The 22,090-nt window shown below is 41.6% G+C and overlaps 1 protein-coding gene across 2 annotated transcripts in view; it reads left to right on the top strand.

Annotated features, from left to right (window-relative positions):
* The window catches only part of slc12a2 (solute carrier family 12 member 2), a 241,325-nt gene that overhangs the window by 61,494 nt on the left and 157,741 nt on the right, over window positions 1-22,090 (top strand). For both annotated transcript variants that reach the window (XM_041185697.1, XM_041185698.1), the window contains one exon: window positions 11,023-11,142. In XM_041185697.1, coding sequence (XP_041041631.1) covers window positions 11,023-11,142 — 120 coding nt within the window. The remainder of the gene's footprint in view (window positions 1-11,022; window positions 11,143-22,090) is intronic.

The following is a 22,090-nucleotide window of genomic DNA, read 5'->3' as shown; positions in this document are numbered from 1 at the left end:
ATGCAGAAATCCATTCCCATTTGAACTGTAGCTTTTTTTTTTCTCCTCCTTTCTTCCACTTCCGCTCCTGCCTTCTATCTAATGCATACCCTGGAGGCTATTTGTATGTGAGCTTAGGCAGTTGATCTCATCAGACACTTTGTGAGGGTGTCACAGCTAATCAGTTACCTTATAACAAACCAGGTGTAACCTGAAATACTGATCAGCACCACATCACAAGATGCAAACGCTAAGATAAGACCTGCTGAGTTTTTCCAGGTATTTTTGTTTTTGTTTCACACGATGCAAAAGCTGAACTATCAGTTTTGTTTGGTTTGTACTATACTTTTTCTTCAGCGAAACCACTTTCCTATTAAACATTGCCCAAACATAAATATCAGAATAATCTTGTGTTCCACCTTGAATTATCTCAGTGATTTGTTCAATGGAAGTATTTGCCAAGGAATGAGTGGGCAAGGCAATGGGGTTGAATTTTGTTGTAACTTGATACTTTTCAAACTTCATCGTTGATGAAGTGTGGTTTTAAAAACTAGAATATTTCAACTTAAAAGTTGTTCAACTGGTCCGTTTAGAGAATTTTCACTGTTTCATCAGTGACCACTTTACTGCTTTTCACAATTTTATAATCAGAGGAATTTAGAGGGATCCCTTTTATAACTTTCCAACTGGAAACAGGCATGAAAGAAACAGTTCAGCAAAAGGAATGAGGCATGACTGATTTAACATATCAAAGCGTTGCCAAATGAATGGATGTATTTTTTGAAAGATTTTTTTTCTTCCAGAGAATATAATATGCATGGTAACTTCTAAAATAAATCTTGTGCTGCAATGAGGAATATATTGAGAATGTTCTCCTGATGAAACTGCGTAAAAGGCTGTTGGGTACATCAAAATCTGGAGATGAACTTTGATTTGTGTGGTGAATCTTCCCTCCAAATAATAGGATAGGCTATTGGTGACTTTTCTATGAGACACTTCTGTGAAACACTTTTTTGAACAATTACAGCCGTGAGGAGGGATATGATATCATAAAGGTGCATCAAATGAGGCCATACCGGTTGAACTGAGAAAAGGAAAAGGGACAGTCACACTGCTTGGGAGTATACTGTATGTCCACAAACAGTTGGAGGATGTTAGATGAGCAATATTCTGAAGTGCAAAAAGCAAAGGTAGTAACAGCGGATTTCAACTACCCTACTATTAACTAACTGGATACATTCCGTGTAAAAGGTTCAGAGGACATAGAATTCTTAAAGTGTATTGGGGAGAATTTCTTTTTTAGCCAGTACACAGCAAGCCCTACAATAGAGAGGATAGTTCTGGAATGCATGTACAGGTGGAAGAGGTATCAGTGGGAGCATTTTAGTGGTAGTGATTATAATGCAGTTAGATTTAGAACTGTTATGAAAAAGGATATAATTAGACCAAGAGTAAATTATTAAATTGGGGAAAGGCCAATTTTGCCAATCTGAGATGTGATTTAGCAATTGTGGGCCTAAAAACAGCTACTCAAGGGTAAATCCGTGCCAATAACATTTGGAGGCATTCAAGGAGGAGCTAAGGACGGTTCAGAACAAATATGTTTCTCCAAAGAAAAAGGGTGGAAATCTCCAATCTAGAACTCCCACCCCCAAACCCTGTGTTTGAGTGCATATAGAGTAGGATGAGGATAGAGTAGAATAGGATCAGGCAAAAAAAGAAACTTTTGATGGCAAACGCTCAATATTGTAGAAAGTCTAGAGGAGTATAGAAAGTGCAGGAGTGAAATTAAAAAGGAAATTGAGGAAAGCAAAAAGAGAGGGCATGAAAAATATTGGCAAGTAAAATCAAGGAAAACCCAAAATTGTTTTATAAATACCCAAATATGTTTTATAATTAGAGAGTAAGAGGATAACTAAGAAACAAGGGCAGCAGATAGATGGGATCACTGCCACCTGGAAGTTCCCCTCCAAGTCACTCACCATTCTGATTTGGAAATATAGCACCATTCCTTCACAGTCGCTGGGTCAAAATCCTGGATCTCCCTTCCTAACAGCACCATGGTTGTACCTACACCATATGGACTGCAGCGGTTCAAGAAGGCAGCTCACCACCACTTTCTCAAGGCAACTAGGGATGGGCAATAAATGCTGGCCCAGCCAGCGAAGCCCACATCCCGTGAATGAATGAAAAAGAGCAGAACTAAGTAGAGACCAAAACGTTTACTTGCAGAAGACATGATAAAAGGTAGATTCTTCAAGTCTCTCTTCATAAAAAATTGGGATGATGCAAACATGTAGTTGAGGAGTGTGAAATATTCTGTTGGATAAGCATGATGAATATTAGATGTTTAGTATCCTTGAACATGGATAGATCCCCAAGCCTCAATGAAATGTATCCCAGACTGCTGGGGGAAGCAAGGAAAGAAATAGTGGAAGCCCCCCACTATTTTCCAATTCTCTCTAGCTGCAGGCCTGGTGCAGGACAACTGCTAATGTTGTACCATTTTATAAAGCAGGCAAGGGGTAGCCCGAACAATTACAGGCCAGTCAGCCTAACCTCCTTGGTGGACAAATTATGTAATAATAAGCACCATTTAGAAAGCACAGATTAATCAAGAACAGTCAGCATTGGTGGGAATGTTGTGCCTGAGTGTTGTCTGACTAATATGATTAACCCTCCTATCACCCAAAAAAAAAGTCAATGATGAGGGTAATGCATTTGATTCGGTCTATATGGATTTTAGCAAGGATTTGATAAGGTCCCATGTGGCAGACTGGTCACAAAAATAAAGCCTATGAGATCCTAGACAAAGTGGCAAGCTGAATCTAAGATTGGTTCAGAGGCAGGAAGCAAAGGGTAATAATGAATGCTTTTGTGACCGGATGGATGTTTCCAGTGGGATTTTGCTGGGCTCAGTGCCAGGTCCCTTGCTTTTTGTGGTATGTATCAATGGTTTGGACTTGAATGTAGGGCATATGAATAAGAAGTTTGCAGGCACTATAAAATTGGCCAGGTGGTTTGTAAAAAAGGAAGTAACTCTAGACTGAAGGAAGAAAAGTCAATAAATTGGTCAGGTGGGCAGAAAAGTAGCACAAGGAATTCTTTTCAGAGAAATGTGAAGTAATACATTTATAGAAGACTAACAATACCAGGGCATGATCAATAAATAATAGGATTCTAAGAGGTGTGGAGGAACGGAGGGATCTTGGAGCGCAAGTCCACAGACCTTGGAAGTATCAGGAAAGATAGATAAGGTAGTTAAGAAGGCATTCATGACACTTTCCTCTATTGGCTGAGACAAGAATGTAAGAGCTGGGAGGTTATGTTAGAGCTGTGTAAATTGCTAGTTAGACCACAGCTAGAGCACTGTGTACAGTTCTGGTCTCCGCATTACAGGAAGGATGTGATTGCGCTAGAGAGAGTACAGAGGAGATTTAGAGGATGTTGCCAGGAATGAAGAATTCCTGCCATGAGGAACCCTCATTTAAAAAAAACCTGGCTACGCACTTGTGGTGCCATAACCTACAGATGGAGAACTGGAAGTTGGAATTAAACTGGCTAGCTTTTTTTTTCCCGCTGGCATGGACACAATGGGCTGAATAACCACCTGCTGTCCCATAACATTTTCTCACCTGGCTCTGGCTGGACACTCTGCTGTTTGTATTTTTTTATAAGTAAAGGTGGCTTCTTCGATGTGTTGGAGATACATTACTCACATTTAATTGTTTAACCTCCCATTCCACTGTCTGACTAGCTTGAGAGGAATGGGGTTAAGGCTGAGGCCTATGGGTCTGTTTGAAATAGTCTTGAGTTGTAACATCTCTCAAAGCTGGCTCATCTGGTTTTAATCCCAGATCTATTGCCTGAGTGATCAGGGATGAAACCAAATTAGGTCTTGTGATTAGACATTTTTTTAGAGAAAAGGACATGAGATTTAAAAAAAAAGTTGGATTACAATGTAGGTGAATGAGATCTGCCACTTTGGATATAAAAATGATAGAACAGACTCCAGAGACTAAAAAGGCCTACTCTTGTTTCGATATTCCTCAGTTAGCCTGCTAAAGGGAAGGATTGTGTAGTTTATTTTGCAAATTGTGAAATTGAATTAAATGAAACTTGATTTGAATGTTATGTTGAGAGCAAACAAATGCAATAGTAACAGTTCATACCTATCCTCGTTTTGTCAAGCATTTCTCAATCCGCAGTTAAAAAGATTGAAGAATCCCATGTGAGAAGAGGTGTGAAAGACACATAGGAAGTTGTACTGTATCCCTGAGTTATGTTATTGTACTCTTAGATATTTGGCAAAACCATTGTACTGCTAAACTAAGATGCTCAGACCATTTATGGGTGCGACCCAGCATTATTTTATCTCGAGATAATCTGAGGCAAGCACTAAACTTGTAACAAAAGCTCTTCATAATTTTAAAACCTCTATTAAACCTGGCTTCTCTGTTCCAGTGGAACTTAGTCCCAGTTCATTCTATGGTTTCTATTCTATTTCGGAAGACTTGTTCTATGAAGCACAATTTGTGACACTGTATAAAATTCTTCTGACATTCCCTTGTGCTTTTAGGGGTTTTGGTTTCAAACTTCTGTATTGCTCTTGCACTAAGACTAACTGCATAATTTGAAGCCAGCAATAGAAAATCCCACTTTGTGCTGCCAAAAACTGTGGCTGAAACAAACTGCCTCAATTCTTATCATGTTCTATGATGTGCATCTGACTACTATTGTGATATTTTTTATGGCATCTGGATAACTTAAAACTGCAGTATATTGCAAAACCGCAGCCAGTTAATGTACTTTCGATGGTTTGCATGGTGATTGATTATTGAGTGGTAGGCGCTAATAATTGTGACTTTTGTAATTGGAGGGTGGGGAAAATGTTATATCTAATCCACACTGGAACAAGTGGCAGGTCAATAAGGTAATGAGTTCACATGAATAGGTTAGTGCATATTCAAAACTGGACTTCTCTTTCAAATTGCTTGGGTGTCAAGCGTGATTGGAGGAACAACTACTCGGAGAATTTTTAATGGAGATTTGAAGTTCTTTTTTAGGATGACTATTCTAGTGTCAGTTTTTTAAGTTCTCGATTACTATAACCTAGAAACTATGATACAGCACTTTTCACACTAAATCATGTTGAGCTATAGATGAAGCGATGTCTAGTGTAGAGAGCTGTTGGCATTAACAATAGGAACAAAGATTTATGAACATGTTCTCGCTGCTGTGGGGCAAGCATTGCATTGAATGCTAATTAGTGAAGCAAGTTAAATCTATCTACAGAGACTTCATGCCATTGATGTTTCCATGAAATTATGCTGCAGTACAGGTATAAGCTACAATCTAATTGGTAGTATAGGAGCAAATATTTACTAAAGTTGATATCAGAAAAACTAAATTATATACTTGAAATTAAATTTTGAATTCTATAAGTTTAAAAATTTGAGGCATTTAAAAGAAAGATGTACGTGCTTTTTTCTGATGCAGTTGCACACAAGTTAGTCTTTTTTATATCAAATCTTGAAAGTACATGGTTTGTAGACAAATGAGAGTGTAACCAATTTATAATGGTGCTTTCAAATGGACTCTTCACTTTTTGAAAAAAAATATATAATGCCATTATGTATATTACTGAGTAAATGGATTTTAAACACAATATACATTTTATATGCTACCAGAAATCAAAGTGAAAAGTTTTCAGGAATGGGCAAGTTGCTATAACTGTTTACAAAAGTGCCCCCTGACTTCATGTCCTTGATTGCTTTAACAAATCTGAAGTTTTCACCTTCACTACCTTTTCACATGTAAATCACCCTTTCGTATGACATTTTTCTAAAGTCTATTCAAGTTTGCTTTTGTCAGTTTTAGTCAGTCGGCCCTTGTTGTAATATAACTTTAATTTAATCCAGAACATCATTTTGTCATTTAATATCCGATAGTACTTCTGTAAAGCTCCCTTTTCTGTCATTTCCAATTCAAGATTATAGGATCTCTCCTTTTCATGCCATTCCTCATACCTCAGCTTTTTACAGTAATCCAGATCAATCCTGTACCTCTTCTCTATGCTGTCTCTTGATGGGAATATTTTTGCAGTGTGCAATTTCTCAAATTAAATGGTTAATTCTGCAAAGTACATAGCATATTTGTAAATCCATTTCCAATATTTTATCTCCACATTTTTTGATGCAAGTTCCTGACTGCTTCACTCATTTCAACAACTTCCCCAATTGTATAATCATCTGTGAATTTGGCTAGGATGCATGGGTTTTTTGGTCATTTATTGTAGATTAGGGGTTCCAGCAATGGACCCTGTGGCATTCTGCTCAGTACCATTATTTTCCCACTCCCCTGATATCACTTGCCTAAAGAATACCTTTTCAGCATCTCCATATCTGCACCTGTTGCTTCTATACTTAAACTTCTCTACGCAAAGGTTATACGTTAACCTTATTTTCAGTGGCAGCTTTTTGTGACTAATTTTATCACAGCCTCTTTGAAAGTCTAAGTGTTGTAAATTATATGGAATTCCCCTGTTCATCTGGGATGTCACCTGCTCAAAAGTAAAGTCAGCTAGTTGGGCATCTTTTAAATGTTATGTTGTGTGTATTTATTTGATTTATTCTGGTATGTTTGCCCCTGATGATTGATTAACTTACACTGTGTTGATTTTAGACTAAAGCATCAGTGGATGCTTGTATTCATTTATTCCCTTTCTTCAAATTGGATACTAGGTTATCTTATTTGAATTTCTCCCAACACTCATTGACTTCCATGTGATTACATTTTGCTAATCTCATTTCTGGTCTGTCTTGATTCTCTGGGATGAATACAGTCTATCCTCGGGGCTCTGATAATTTTGAGCTTTAAACTGCATAGGAACTCCAGCGCATGATCCTTGATGTCCTCCTCATTTTGTAGTTGTTGTCACCCAATGGTGCTGCATGTTCTATTTTCAGGATTCTTTTCAGGGTCAATTGCTTACACTGAATTCCCTCTTTTGACTTCCTAGTATTGTTACAAAACATTTGTGCATTGTATTTGCCAATTCTAACTGTCAAGATCACCCTTTTTTTTAGTTATTTGATATTCCCCAATAAATGCAGCCGCCTTATTTGCACATTCATCTTAAACTTGGTGTTTTGTCCTCCCTCTTATTCTAAGCTGGCAATCTGTAATGAACGTCGAACTATCTATATTCTGCTTGCTTTAGAAACCCTGGCCAGATTACTAGATAACTTTCTTTCCTTCCAACAGGATCTACTTTATTAAGCATCCATGTGTGTCTCATAAAGAACTACACACTATAATCTGTCTTAAATCTAGTTTATTCTTCCTAAACATTCTATACCCCCTTGAGGGCAATTAGGGATGTGCAACAAATGCTGGCCTTGCCAGTGACACACACATCCCATAAATGAATTTTTTTAAAAAAACTCCTGTCTTGTGCTCTGTTCCACATACCAGGGTAATCATAATCTATTTCTACGACGTCATCGTTCCCCACTGCTATAACTTGACCTTAGTTCATGTTACATGTAAAATTGTTACAAGTAAAATTATTTGCCAATATAGACTTTTGGTGAATTGTAGATAAGGTGACTTGTGACAATTAAGCAGTGACTCCAAATTGCTCATTTATGAAGTATTCACTGAAGGTTAGTATAACTAATCACTCCATTCATAATTTTTTGAACATTATTTGATTGTAGAAATCATAATTTCAATATCAAAAACCATTCATGATCAAAATATTGTATTTAGTTTGCGGTGCAGGATGTTCAGTTTGATTCTTTAAGCTTTGAATTCAAATAAAAATAGATAAAAGCTGAAGAGTGGTTTCAGTCCAAGTTTAAATTTAGACAAAGCATGACACCCTCATCTTGTATGTTGAAAATCTGTCTTGGTTTATTGCTGGCAGAAAACATGATCATGCAGCACATTTGGATACTGCAGTTCTCCCTGATCATCTTCTCCTTCCAAGAGAAGTTGTCCCCTGATGGATAAATTGATGATCTTGTAGGTATATTTTGGTCATAGCTGCATGAACAGGAATTGGAATTACAAAACATTTTCAAGAAACACTGTCTTGAATGTTTAGCAAAGCTTTTATGCTTGGTGAGAGTGGTACTGTATACATTTAATCATAATTCAATGTAATTTTGGTCTTTGCTTTTATGGGAATATTTGGCCAAGGGAAATGCGCAGTATATTTTTATCACAGTACCTGATGATGCAGTTTAACTTTTGTCACCACCTAGTTTTGTAAGCAAATAAATTAATAATTTTTTAAAAAATAAGGAGTATCCTTTATGAGCTATATCTTTATTGGTTCAATTAGACATAGTTATGATCCAAATGCAGTTAATGATTAGTATTAAAGTGGAGTGCATCTTTAAAAAGCAACATTCTCTATCTAGGTTGATTGCTGATGGAAATACTGGATATCACCACATTGTAAAAGGGAACATGCTAACTCCTTTGTTTGCACACAGTTAATGTTTGCACACAGTTCATTTTTCATAGGTGCTACAGGTAACATCTGGTTTTAACCTTGGTCTTGTTTGTGATTATTAGTGTATAATTTTAAAAAATGAAATCGGTCTGTAGCTTGGTTGTATTTTTATGGTGCGCAGGAGCACTGTGAATTATTAAATGTCAAAACTCTCAATTTTATGTATACTGGAATATGGTAATCGCCTTGGAAGCTTTGGATGTTACACTTCTTTAGAGTAGTGCCAATATCTATCATCATGTTCTCTATAATGGCACATTGACAATGTATCATCAATGTCCTTGGCAGTGCTTAATTTAAGTGAGGTCATGCTTCTCCTTCCAAAGCAACTGAGCAGCAATTCAGGTTGTTTTTTTTCTGTTCTTCTGGAGTCTGTGATGTCAAGATATAAATGCAACTTGCATTGATCATAACATAAATAGGAACAGGAGTAGACCATCCGGCCCCTCTAGCCTGCTCTGCTTCAATAAGATCATGGCTGATCATTTTGTGTTTTGATTTCCGCATTGCCATCAAACACTGATAACCTTTTGGTTCTTGTTAGGCAAGGGAATCGATCTACCTCTGCCTTAAAAATATTCAATGACACTGCCTCCACCACCTTCTGAGGCAGAGAATTCCAAAGTCGCACAACCCTCTTGAGAAAAAAATTTCTCCCCATCTCTGTCCTAAAAGACTGACCCCTAATTTTAAAACAGTGCCCCCTAGCCCTGGACTCGGCCACAAGAGGAAACGTCCTTTTGATGGTCCACCTTATCAAGGTCATTCAAGATCTTTTATACTTCAATCAAATCACCTCTCTCTCTTCTAAACTTCAGTGGAAACAAGCCCAACCTGTCCAACCTTTCCTCATAAGACACTCCATTTATTTCAAGTATCAACCTAGTAAACCTCCTTTGAATAGCCTCCAATGCATTTCCATCCTTCCTTAAGTAAGGAAACCAAAACTGCACATGGTATTTGAGGTGCGTCTCACCAATGCCCTGTATAACTGAAGAATAACATCCTTACTTTTATATTCAATCCCTCTTGTAATAAAGGATAGCATTCCATTCGCCTTCTTAATTACTTGCTGTACGTGCATACTAACTGTGTTTATGTTTGTGTGTGAGCGAAGTGGGGCAAGGATAAAATAATTAGAGTTAAACAGATTTCAAAGCATATGAATAAGCCAATTCTGGTCTGTGCTGGCATTTATACCCCACTTGAGCCTTCTCCCACCTGTCTTCATCCAACCATATTGGTATATTCTTCTACTCTGTTCCCCTTTTATGCATTTAAGGGATAGCTAGATAAGCATGAAAAGGAGGGCGGTTATTATTCAAGATCAATTACAGCAGCCCCAGGATATGGCTGCAGGGATTGTTACCTCCCCTGCAGATCTAGCTGGGTTGGGAAGTTCTAAAATAAAGAAATAGTGGGCATAAATCTCTGTCCTGCCACTCTGTAGGAACTTGAATGTTTATAGTGCAGATGCAGACCATTCAAGCCATTGTGCGTTCTTTTTGCCGTCGGTCCCTGTATCTTCCTCTGCTTCAACTTTTCCCTTTTTAAAACCTATTGTCTTTGTCTCAATTGCTCTATATAGTAAAAGCATCCCATACTCCATAATGGTAATTTCTCTTAACCCTGCTCCTCACTCTGCATCTTTTTAATTGGCATTGGTCATCATTGACTTCCCCACTATAAAGCAACAGTCTTTCCCTGTTCATCCTATCAAAATCTGTCTTAATTTAAAAAAAATTCTCATGGGCTTCTCTGTCCCAGTTGAAGTATCCTGACGTATCCTCGCAACTTCTCACTTATTTCCAACCTGAGCAACCAACCCTAATCTTTAACAACTAACTTTCTATCTCTGCTTTGCTCTCTGAGAAAAAAAATCAGGTAATGGTATAGACCCTCATGTGAGACGCCTTATGGAGTGCCTTCTGAAAATCCAAATGCTTTTCCTTTTACCTGTACCATTACCCATCTTCTCAAAAAAAGCCTTAGACTTTTGAATCATAACTTGCTTTCATGAAATCTGCACTTGATTATTTCATGCATCAATCAAATTATAGATTCTGAGTTCACCTACAAGTGTTACTTGACTAATAGTTACTCAGTTAATTCTCTTTTTTGAATAAAGTTGTTGCTTTGGCTACAATTTCTTTTGGAAACTTGGCTCTTTCCCTTTCTGTCTCTATGCCAGCTCAGAACCTGAACCACAATTTAATACTTACCAGGAACAATGTTGAAGCTATGGTCTTACTGATTGACAGATCTGGCTTGAGGTGTGGTTTATTCCTGCTCCTATATATTATGTTCTTGCATTCACTTCAATGTAATGACACAGGTTGAAAAGCTGGTGCTGGCATGTGCACAATTTGTTTTTTTAAACTTGGAATTCAATAATTGACAGTTGTCTCGTAAGATAAATCTGGAGTAACTGTTTTAGACACCTAAGCATGAATTTATAAATAGTATATGATTTGAAGTGACAGGTAATAAAACTAAAACCTTTCTCATCTGCTTTTCAGGAGCCTTTTGAGGATGGCTATGTAAACGGAGAAGAAACCAGTCCAGCTGTGGAGGCTGTGTCAAAGCATGTTGTTGACAATAAAGGTGTTGTAAAGTTTGGCTGGGTTAAAGGTGTTCTGGTAGGTAAATTGCCAGCTTTGTTTTCAATTGATTTTTTGCATATTCTTTCATGGGATGTGGGTGGTACTGGGTAGGCTAGCATTTTATTGTCCATCACCAATTGTCCTTGAAAAGTGTTTTTTGGAATAATTTTGTGATAGGACTGCTATTGGGGTCTTTTAGAAACCTTTATCAACTTAAAAACTGTAAAGTTTCTACTAAGCATGCATTGCAGGTGCAGCTTTGAGTAACTGCTAAATGGCTGGCTAAAGCAAAATGCCTTTTATCTTTGTGGTGAAAAAATTACTTTCTTTTGCGTAACTGATAATTTCTGGACTTTGAAGGCATAGCAACCATATTCCCATATCTTTTTATCTTTAGGGAAAAAATCTATTGTAGAGGCTCATGCAAAACTGTTGCCTTATACTAGTGACTTGATCATGATGTGACTTAGTAGGAAAAAATAAAAGCAGATGATCTCTTACAAAGACGAGATGTTTGTGAGAGGAGCTTCATCATTTATTGTAATGTTACTGCAAGTGACCACTTGGTGCTCTCTCTATCCTTTTTTTAAAAAAAATTTGCATGTGAGGAAATTAACTAGTTAAATTACAAAGTTGATTTTTAGTTGATGCCTATCTTTAGTGTATTGTACAAGACCTCATAGACATGAGCCATGTGAAATTATCCTTTTGTAACATTTTTGGAATTATTAGAAAATCCATGACACCACATCACTATGGCAATCTGCAGCATAAAGAAATGGACAAGAGGAATGAATTTAATTAAAGCTGCTTTCAATTCAATCATATTTTAAGAGTGAATTAACTATATCAGAGTAGTCTATTAATAATGTAAGACTCATTAAATCAGTATGATTCTGAATGTATTAAAGATTTTTAAGAGTGATTTTCAAACTCATGGTTGAAGGACCCCATTTCAAACGAATTAGTGATCATGGACACCCCAATTAAATTGCAAACCATAGAATACTTGTGATATGAACTGCTATGTGCAAAAAGGCTGCTTTAAAAATGCTTTTAGGAAAAGAGGTATTTACTTACAAATATCATTCTGCCTATCTCACTGTACACTGTCTATCCAGAACAAGAGCGTTGGGGGAAGGAGAACACACATCTCCCTTGACCTAATCCATTTCTCCTCTTCCCCCAACACCAAACTCAGGCACCATGAGGCCATGAGGGCTATATTACACTTGACCACAATGCCCTGGGTAGTCACCCCACCATATGGCTTGCCCTGTGCAGATCTCCTGGAAGGTACCTATGGACCCCAGTTTGACAACCACTATTTTAAAAGAACAGTTACAAATATGCAAGTCTGTGTTTCTAATCAACTGCCAGAGATTTGAAATGAATAGTTGAGAAATGTTTTGTATTGATTAAAACCATTGATTACAGTACAAGATGAAACCATTTGACCCCTTGTATCTCTGCTGGGACTTTCGTCAAGTAATCCAACATTAACCCCCTTGTCCTCTTACTTCCCCATACCCCTGTAACTTGCTCAGCTCCCAATGTTCATCCAATTTTCCATTTAAAATATGAAATGGTCCCTGCATCTACCACTTCCTGTAGTAAAGCATTCCATGACCTACAACTTCTGTACTCACTAATGCAATTATTTGTATGTCTTTTGTTCTCAAAGTGATTTGTATTTTAAAATAATATATATATATATTGCTAAGGATTCCCTGATGTTTCTTTGAATATTGGCACTGAATTTAAAAAGGAACTTGGTGGTTACTTGAGATTTTCTCTCCTACCAAAGCAGTCATAAATTTCCAGGGAGAAATTTGCTCCAATTCAAAACAAACGTGTATTTGGTGCACCAGCAGCAACAAATCAGAGCAAATGTAGGCTGCCACCCCCTTTAACTTCCCCAAGGGCATTATAGTAAACTTTCTGAAAGGCTTTTGCAATAATCTATATGAGCTTTGTTTTGCTTTTAAAAGGCTTAGTTTTGAATTTAAATTTATGAAAGAATTTTAGAGGCACAGATTATCACTGAGGAAAGAGAGAAACGCTTTTAAACCATGAGAGAACTGCATTTATATAGCACCATGCAGATGTCATGCAGCCAATGAAGTCCATTTGGAGTATATTCACTGTCATGTTGATGAACTTGAGAATCAATTCTGTGAACTGCAATGAGATAAATGACAGTTGAGAGGAATGTTGGCCAAGGCACAGAGCTCCCCTCTGGGAAGGAACTTTTTACTTTCTCTTAATTAGGCCAAGTCAAAAAGAACGAAACCGGGTGGACCACACAGCATTGACTTGGGCAACGGAAATGACAATGCCAAATCAAACCCTATCGACCCTGCAAAGCCATCCTCACTAACATCTGGGGACTTGTGTCAAAATTGGGAGAGCTGCCTCACAGACTAGTCAAGCAACAGCCTGATGTCTGTAAGGTATGATTTGGCGAATGTGACTATGTCCCAGACACCACCATCACCATCCCTGGGTACGTCCTGTTCCACCAGTAGGGCCGACCCACCCACAGTGGTATGCAGTCAGGAGGGAGTTGCCCTGGCAGTCCTCAATGTTGACTCTGGACACCATGAAATCTCATGGTATCAGGTCAAACATAGGCAAGGAAACCTCTTGCTGATTACCACATACCAGCTCTCCTCAGCTGATGAATCAGTATTCCTCCATGTTGAACACTATTTGGAAGAAGCACTGAAGGTGGCAAGGCACAGAATGTATTCTTGGTGAGGGACTTCAGTCACCAAGAGTGGCTTAGTAGCATGCTACTGACTGAGCTGGGTGAGTTCTAAAGGGCATAGTAGCTAGACTGGGCCTACGGAAGGTGGTGAGGGGAACAACCCACTTGACCTCGTCTCCACCAATCTATCTATTGCAGATATATTTATCCGTGACAATGTTGGTAGGAGTGCCTACCGCACAGTCCTTGTGAAGACAAAATCCGAATTTCATATCGAGGGTACCCTTCATTGTGTTGTGCGGCACTACCGTCGTGCTAAAAGGGATAGATTTAGAACAGATCCAGCAACTTAAACCTGGGCATCCATGAGGCACTGTGGGCCATCAGCAGCAGCAGCAGCGTATTCAACCACAATTTGTCACCTCATGATCTGGCATATCCCTTAATCTACCATTACCATCAAGCTGGGGGATCAGTCCTGGTTCAATTACGAGCGCATGAGAGCATGCTAGGGACAGCACTATGGAATACCTAAAAATGAGGTGTCCGCTTTGTTCTGGATAGGGCAGGGATGTTCGGATGGTTCCTCCTTTTTTCACCTCTCAATTGACTGCAGATAGACACATTTTAAAGAAGTGTTAACCACTTGAGCACTGATTCTCCAGAATAGACAAAGGACAGGTTTTCTCATACGCCAAGAATAACTATTTATTTCTCAACACCTGAATGTATTTGCAACGGCACCCACTGATTTGTGCACAGAAACACACGTACACAAGAAAAAGTGATTATAAAAGAGGTAAAGCATGCACTTCACTGTTATACTCGAGCCATTTGAGATGGAAGCTTGAAATGTTGCAGGCCTGATGATTCCCTTTTCTTTTGCTGAAGGGGAGCTGGAAATGTTTGGCAACAAACCTGCAGTGGTTTACTCTTTACAGCAGCAGGTTTTGGGCTTTGCTCCAGTTAAGATGCATTTGCACCCCTGTAGTGAAAATCTGGTTTGATTCTTAAAATCAGCAGGTAACAAGCTAGCCCCAATTCTCTGCCTGTGAATGGATTTTAGTTAGGACCTATCTTTGCTGCAATGAATCTCTTGGGCGGGATTTCCCCTTGATCGCACTGAGTGCGGTAGAGGGCATGAAAAATAGCTGGCCACAATGGTGTGTTTTTGCGCTGTATCGTCTGCTTCCTGCCACATTAATTGTGCATGCACGGGAAACATGCTGGATTGCGGGTGGGTGGCCTTTGCTTTGCCTGCCCCGCTGTGAGCTCATTGCTTCCTCACTCCAGGTGCCATATTTAAACAGCACCCATGAAAGCTTTGTCGATGTTTGCAACCCAGGACTGCCACAGATGAGAAAGATGGCCCCAAAAGGGAAGAAGACAACACTCTCCAAATTTAGTGATGAATGTGGACACCTGGAGGCCCACTGTGATGTCTACTATCCCGATGATGGCTCGAGGAGATCCACCAACCTCAGCACTCGGGTTTAGGAAGCGGTGGCGGTGGTGGCCAATGTTAATGCTGCACAGAGGTCAGTCAACCAGTGCAGAAAGAGGATAGATGATATCTGTTCTGCCAGGCTAAGTTAACCATCTCATCGCACTCAACTCATATATACTCAAGCTGATCTCACAATCACAGATATCACGTTCTGTCAGCTCAAGGGACATCACCCCTTTGTGTCTCTCTCTCTGTCCGTCTGCCTGCCTGCCTCTCTCTCTCGGGCGCACACCACCTCCACCTCTCCATCTGGAGCGATCTCCTCTGGAGCTTGTCCTCGTGGCTCCACACACCATCCATGCATGACCGGAGTCCTTATCATCCGCCCTGGCATGCACCCTGCTCACAATCTCCATCTGCCTTTCTGCAGGACAAGCTCTCTCAATTGACTTGTGGGGGGGGGGTGGGGGGGGTGGGGATTCCAGGATTTAAGGTCATCACTGCCTTTGAGAACAGACCACCAAGCTGTCCTGAGAGGACACAAATTGTTCCTGTGGCAATGGTCAGGTTGACGACAATGAAGACCCTGCTCATCCTGCAGACAATGAAACTTTTGAGTGCACTGTCTTGTTTTACAGCTGCCTGCCATGTATGAATTATCTCTTTCACAGGTACCTCTGCCAAGCGCCTAAGGCCCCGATGGCACCTCAGATGGGGAACCTGAGGACAGCAGTGTTGAAGACCCGTCACAGTGGTCACCTCCACACTCCAGCAACACAGAGGCACACATCTCTGTGGGGCCTAGTTCTAGAGTAGCCTTAGGGTCACACAATCTGGTGAGCACAGTGCACAACCTGGTCCACAGCAAGCGGAGGAGCTGTCACATTGTAGGCATACAGCTATGAGCCCACTGAGGATAGTGGAACAGATGAGGATACTGAAGCAGTCCGTATCCAAATGCAGCAAGATCTGGATAATATGCAGGCTTGGGCTGGCAAGACAAGTAACATTCTTGCCGGGCAGTGACTGTCTCCAACAAAAGAGAATCTAATCATTGCCCCTTGACTTTCAATGGCATTACCATCACTGAATCTCTCGCTATCAACATCCTGGGGGTTACCATTGACCAGAAACTGAACTGGACTAGCCACATAAATACTGTGGCTGCTAGAGCAGGTCAGAGACTAGGAATCCTGTGGTGAGTAACTCACCACCAAACTCCCCAAAGCCTGTCCACTATCTACAAGGCACAAGCAAGGAGTGTGCTGGAATACTCTCCAATTGCCTGGATGATTGCAGCTCTAACAACACACTCTCAAGAAGCTCAACAATATTCAGGACAAAGCAGCCTGCTTGATTGACACCCCATCCACAAACATTCACTCTCCCCACCACTGACACAGTGGGGCAGTGTGTACCATCTCCAAGATGCACTGCAGGAACTCAGCAAGCCTCCTTAGACAGCACCTTCCAAACACATGACCGCAACCATCTAGAAGGGCAAAGGCAGCAGATGCATGGGAACTCCACCACTTGAACCTCCTCTCCAAGCCACTCACCATTTTGGCTTGGGAATATATTGCTATTCCTTCACTGTCGCTTGCTTGAAATCCTGGAACTGCCTTCCTAACAGCACTGTGGCTGTATCTGCACCACATGGATTGCAGCAGTTCAAGAAGACAGCTCACCACCACCACCTTCTCAAGGGCAATTAGGGATGGGTAATAAATGCTGACCTTGCCAGCAACATCCACATTCCATGAACAAATTTAAAAAACAAAGCTCCTGGCTCTTGTAGGGTGCCGTTGTGACTAGCATGCTGGAGAGATGCTTGAAGTGGCGGCATCTTCTGATGCCAGAACGCTGCCCCCCTCCAGTTAGCATCTCCTTTCCGCAAGGACACCCGAGGCTGATTCATCCTTCAAAAGATCAGGACACTGTGAGCCTCGTGTGTAACTATTCGCTCTTAGATTGAAGTGCACGGTTAAAATGAGAGAAGTAGCAATGTTGGTGTTCACGTTGGCCCATGATGGAGGGCACTTGTCCAAGAAGGTACTCGCTACAACTCATCATCCTCCTTGTGGAATCTGGTGACTGAGGGCCTCATGTGCACGCCTGCCTCGTCTGGCCCATGCTATGGTTTCTTCCCCTGCAGCCTCAACATCCTTGAACTCAATGCTCTCATCTCCTTAGATGCCCTCCTCATTGGAGTGGACATGCAGCTCCTCCATGTTAGCATCCGGCAGTCCTCCCACCTTTGCAGTTTCAGGTTGTGCAGTGCGCAGCAAGCCACGATGACCCACGAGGCCTTCTGGGGAGTGTAGTGGAGTGGTCCACCAGATCTGTCCAGGCATTGGAATTGCATCTTTAAGATGCCGATGGTGTGCTCCACCAATATTCGGGTAGCGGCATGAGCTTCATTGCACCTTCACTCTGCAGGTTGCTGTGGCTGCTGCATGGGTGTCATCAGTCACTCCCTTTGCGGGTACCCCCTTTCATCGAGGAGCAAGCCCTGGATTCTCTGTGGTCCCTTGAAGATGTCCGGGATCTGCGATGTACTCAAGATGGATGAGCCTTGGATGCTTCCTAGGTATCTTTTGCAAACTTGCATAATTTTCTTGTGGTCACAGGCCGGCTGGACATTGAGTGAATGGTAGCCTTTCCTGTTTGTGTATTGCAGTGCCTGTTGCCAGGGAGCCTTTACAGCCACATGGGTGCAGTCAATAACACCCTGCACCTATGGAATCCAGGAATCTTTGCAAAGCCCAGTGCTCTGGTGTCCTGGCTTGCTTGATCTCTGTTGCATTTGCCGTTACCTCATGTATGTGTTTGTGTGGACACCTGAAAGATGCTGCTGAGGTCTCCAGTAAAGCCCTGGAAGGAGCCACTGTCGTAGAAGTTCAGAGCAGTCGTTACTTTCAGAGCCATTGGCATTTGATGCCCTCCCAGTCCCTATGGTGCCAATTTCTGGAGAATGTGTCAAATGAGTCATCAGATCCCTGAACATGTGACAGCATCAACAACACTGTCTCACTCATCTGCAGATGATAAATAAGTTCTGTATGCCCTCGGTCTTGTGAGCTGCCTACTACGATGTTTCTGAGAATGCCATCCTCTAGTCCAGCTGCTGTCCTTTGGTCTTGAGGGTTTGGCTCCTCGCTTTGGCAAGCCAGATGCCTTTTGTCTTGTCCTCATCGCCCTCAATTATGAAGGCAGCGATAAAGCCAGGCTCCATCTTTCTGATGGTCTCGAGAGAGAGCCATGAATCACCATCCTATCTCTGTCAGTTACTTGTTATTGAATGTAGGTTTAAGGGGCTTGTTCCAGTATCTACAACCATTCACTGCTAAAATCCTGGCCAGCGCAGCTTGCATTTCCCACCTCATTTTATGACTTGACTGTGATGAGATTGCTTTGGCACTGGGATCCTCATTCACTGCACTTTAATACTACACTCTAAAATATACATGAGGGGAAATGTTTAGTAAGGACATGAGATTATTTGAGGGGGGGTCTGAGACATAACTCTTCCGTGAGCCTGTCAGTGCCACGATTCTAACACACATTTGAAGCTTGTCCAGTTGCCCAATTGCTCTGGCGATCTTATGTGCTGAAAACAGGGGTTTAATAAAAGGAGATTGATTTTTAGAGTAACTTTTTCCTGGATTAGTCTCACATGAAAGCACATCGTTGCTTCACTTTCCTGATTCCCTGCATTGTCACTGAAAAGCTCCTTACATGTCTCAGCGGTGCATTTCTCATTTTAGGAATACACAGTTCAGTTGGGTGCCCCTTTTAATTGGCCCCCCGGTACCTGCACCTGTCCTCCAGTTGGCTGTCAGAGCCCTCATTAGCAGAGTTTTTCCTCATTTTTAATTTTGTGCTGCGCCAATCGCCACAGGTTTGAAGATGTGGTGCTGAGCTCTCAACTGCCAGATCAGCTTGGGCCCTCCCTTTGTGAGTGTGGAAAACTCTCCCTCACCTCAGAGAAGTTTAGTGTTCAGGTTTGCCTCCCTCCTAGGGAGAGGTCCTCAGTCCTCCTGCTGTATTCCTTGACCCCGTTGTGATTGTGTTGGATATCCGTTTGTTAGCCCCTGAATGTTTTTGACTTGGATGTGCCTATGTCCCATGTAGACCTCACCCCTCCCCATCCTGAAGCCACTTAGATGCCAGAAGTCCCATGGACTGAGCTGCATGATGTTCCGACAATGCCCTGCGCACAATATGATGAGAATGATGGAAACTACACTGACGTGCTCTTTTCCTCTTCCTCCCTGGACTGGGACAAGGACAGCCTTTGCAAGTTCAGCAATATAAAATAAAGCGCTTCTTCACTAAGGTCACTTGGAACCAGATTGAGAGGTGCGCTATGTAATTCTGTAACACTCCGCTGTCATCCTGGCACTGAAGGCACTAACCATGTGCACTACACCCCCCCCCCCCCCACCCCCCCCCACCCCATGTCATGTATCTGTTGAGTGCAACCTTCCCCATTCTTCTACTGCCACAGTAAAGCCCTTACCCTGCAACCCATTAAAAGCCACCCTTCCCTTACCACTGGTCTGGTAGGTAGAGATGAGCCTGTGGCAGCCCCCTAAAAGCAGTACGTGCTGCCTGAAAAGCCGGGCGCTGATTATCGCGACAGCTGTGCAACGCAAAGCAGACGAATGAACCTCGAAGTCACTAACGAAGTGCAGGTCGCCAGGTGCACATCGCTTGTCTACCATTGTGAAATACATCGTTCTAATTGCATGTTGCAGTGCCCTGATGATCCAGGGTGGAGGATGATTCCAGTGCCGAGTCCTTTATGAGATTCAAATGTATTGAAATTACATTCCTGACATGCCATTGCAGGAAACATGGTCTACCATTGAAGGCTGCATCACAGAATCACGAATTAGTTTTACGATGACATAAAACTGATTTTTGGCCTTCTCACGATGTTTTCTGTTCCTGCCTGTCGCAAACGAGTGGAAAATCCCGGCCCTTGTCTCCCAGACTGATGACTCAGACTGCCCTCCAAAATGTGTGTTAATAAATGTTCCTTTATCACAAGCTTTTTTTGCCAGGTGACCTTAGTATATGTTTCCACATTGTTCCACTCAAATGGTCCATAACTTCCAGCCTTATGCAGTTCCATGTATATTGTCCATGTATATTGGCAGATGAGAACAGAGGTCACTAGGTCTCTCAACTCCATCTTATTTTAAAGCAAATTGGTCTCTTCTCCGTTTCATTTATGAAAGTACTGTCCATTTTTCTATATAGCAATGGGTATAACTGCATGGGTGTGATAACCTGGTGAAGCTATAACACAGGACTACTTGCATGGCAAACAGTGGAAGCAGCATGCATTAGATAGAGCTAAGTGAACCCACAACCAACAGATCAGATCTAAGCTCTGTAGTCCTGCCATGCCCAATTGTGAATGGTGGTGGACAATTAAACAAATAATGGGGGGAGGAGGAAGCTCCACAAATATCCCCATCCTCAATGGATGGGGGAGCCCAGCACATCAGTGCAAAAGACAAGGCTGAAATATTTCCAACTATCTTTAGCCAGAAGTGCTGAGTGGATGATCCATCTCAGCCTCCTCTTGAGGCCCCCAACATCACCAGATGCCAGTCTTCAGCCAATTCACTTCACTCCGTGTAATATCAAGAAGTGACTAAATGCAGTGGATACTGCAAAGGCTGTGGCCCCTGACAAGATTCTGGCAATAATAGTGATGACTTGCGCTCCAGAAGTAGCTGCTCCCCTAGCTAGGTTGTTCTATTGCGGTTGCAAGACTGGCATCTACCTGGCAATGTGGAAAATTGCCCAGGTATGTCTTGTCCACAAAAAGCAGGACAAACCTAACCTGGCCAGTTACCACCCTATCAGTCTATTCTCCATCATCATTAGTGATGGAAGGTATTGTCAACAGTGCTATCAAATGGCACTTCCTCCACAATAACCTGCTCACTGATGCTCAATTTGGATTCTGCCAGGGCCACTCAGCTCCTAAACTCATTGCAGCATTGCCCTGGACGTAGACAAAAGAGCTGAACTCCAGAGGTGAGGTGAGAGTGATTAGCCTTGACATCAAGTCAGCAGTTGACCAAGATGGCTTTAAGGAGCCCTAGCAAAACTGAAGTCAAAGGGAATCGGGGAAAGTTTTCCACTAGATGGAGTCATACCTAGCATAAAGGAAGATGGTTGTTGCTGATGGAGGCCAATAATCATAATCCTAGGACATTGCTGCAGCAGTCCCCCAGGGTAGTGTCCTAGGTCCATCTGTCTTCAGTTCCTTCATCAATGACCTTCCCTCCGTCATAAGATCAGCAGTGATGATGTTGGTTGATGAATGCACAATGTATCATTTGTAACTCCTCTGATATTGAAGCGTCCATATGCAGTGAGACCTGGGCAACATTGGGCTTGGGCTGAAAAATGGCAAGTGACATTCACATACACACAGGTGCCAAGCAATGACCATCTCTAACAAGAGAGAACTAACCATCGCTCCTTAACATTCAATGGCATTACCATCACTGAATCTCATACTATCAACATCCTGGGGGGTTACCATTGACTAGAAACTTAATTGGACTAGCCATATAAATATTGTGACTACAAGTGCAGGTTGGGAATTCTGCGGTGAGTAACTCGCCTTCCGGCTCCCCAAAGTAAGTCCACCATCTACCAGGCACAAGTCACAAGTGTGATGGAATACTCTCCACTTACCTGGATGAATGCAGCTCCAACAGAATTTAAGAAGCTCGATACAATTGAGGGAAAAGCAGCCCGCTTGATCAGCACCCCATCAATTACCTTGAACATTCATT

Source organism: Carcharodon carcharias, chromosome 4 (genome assembly GCF_017639515.1).
Source record: "Carcharodon carcharias isolate sCarCar2 chromosome 4, sCarCar2.pri, whole genome shotgun sequence".
Lineage (NCBI taxonomy): Eukaryota > Metazoa > Chordata > Chondrichthyes > Lamniformes > Lamnidae > Carcharodon > Carcharodon carcharias.
Note: the sequence above shows the minus strand (reverse complement) of the source record. Positions and strands in the feature narration are given on the sequence as shown.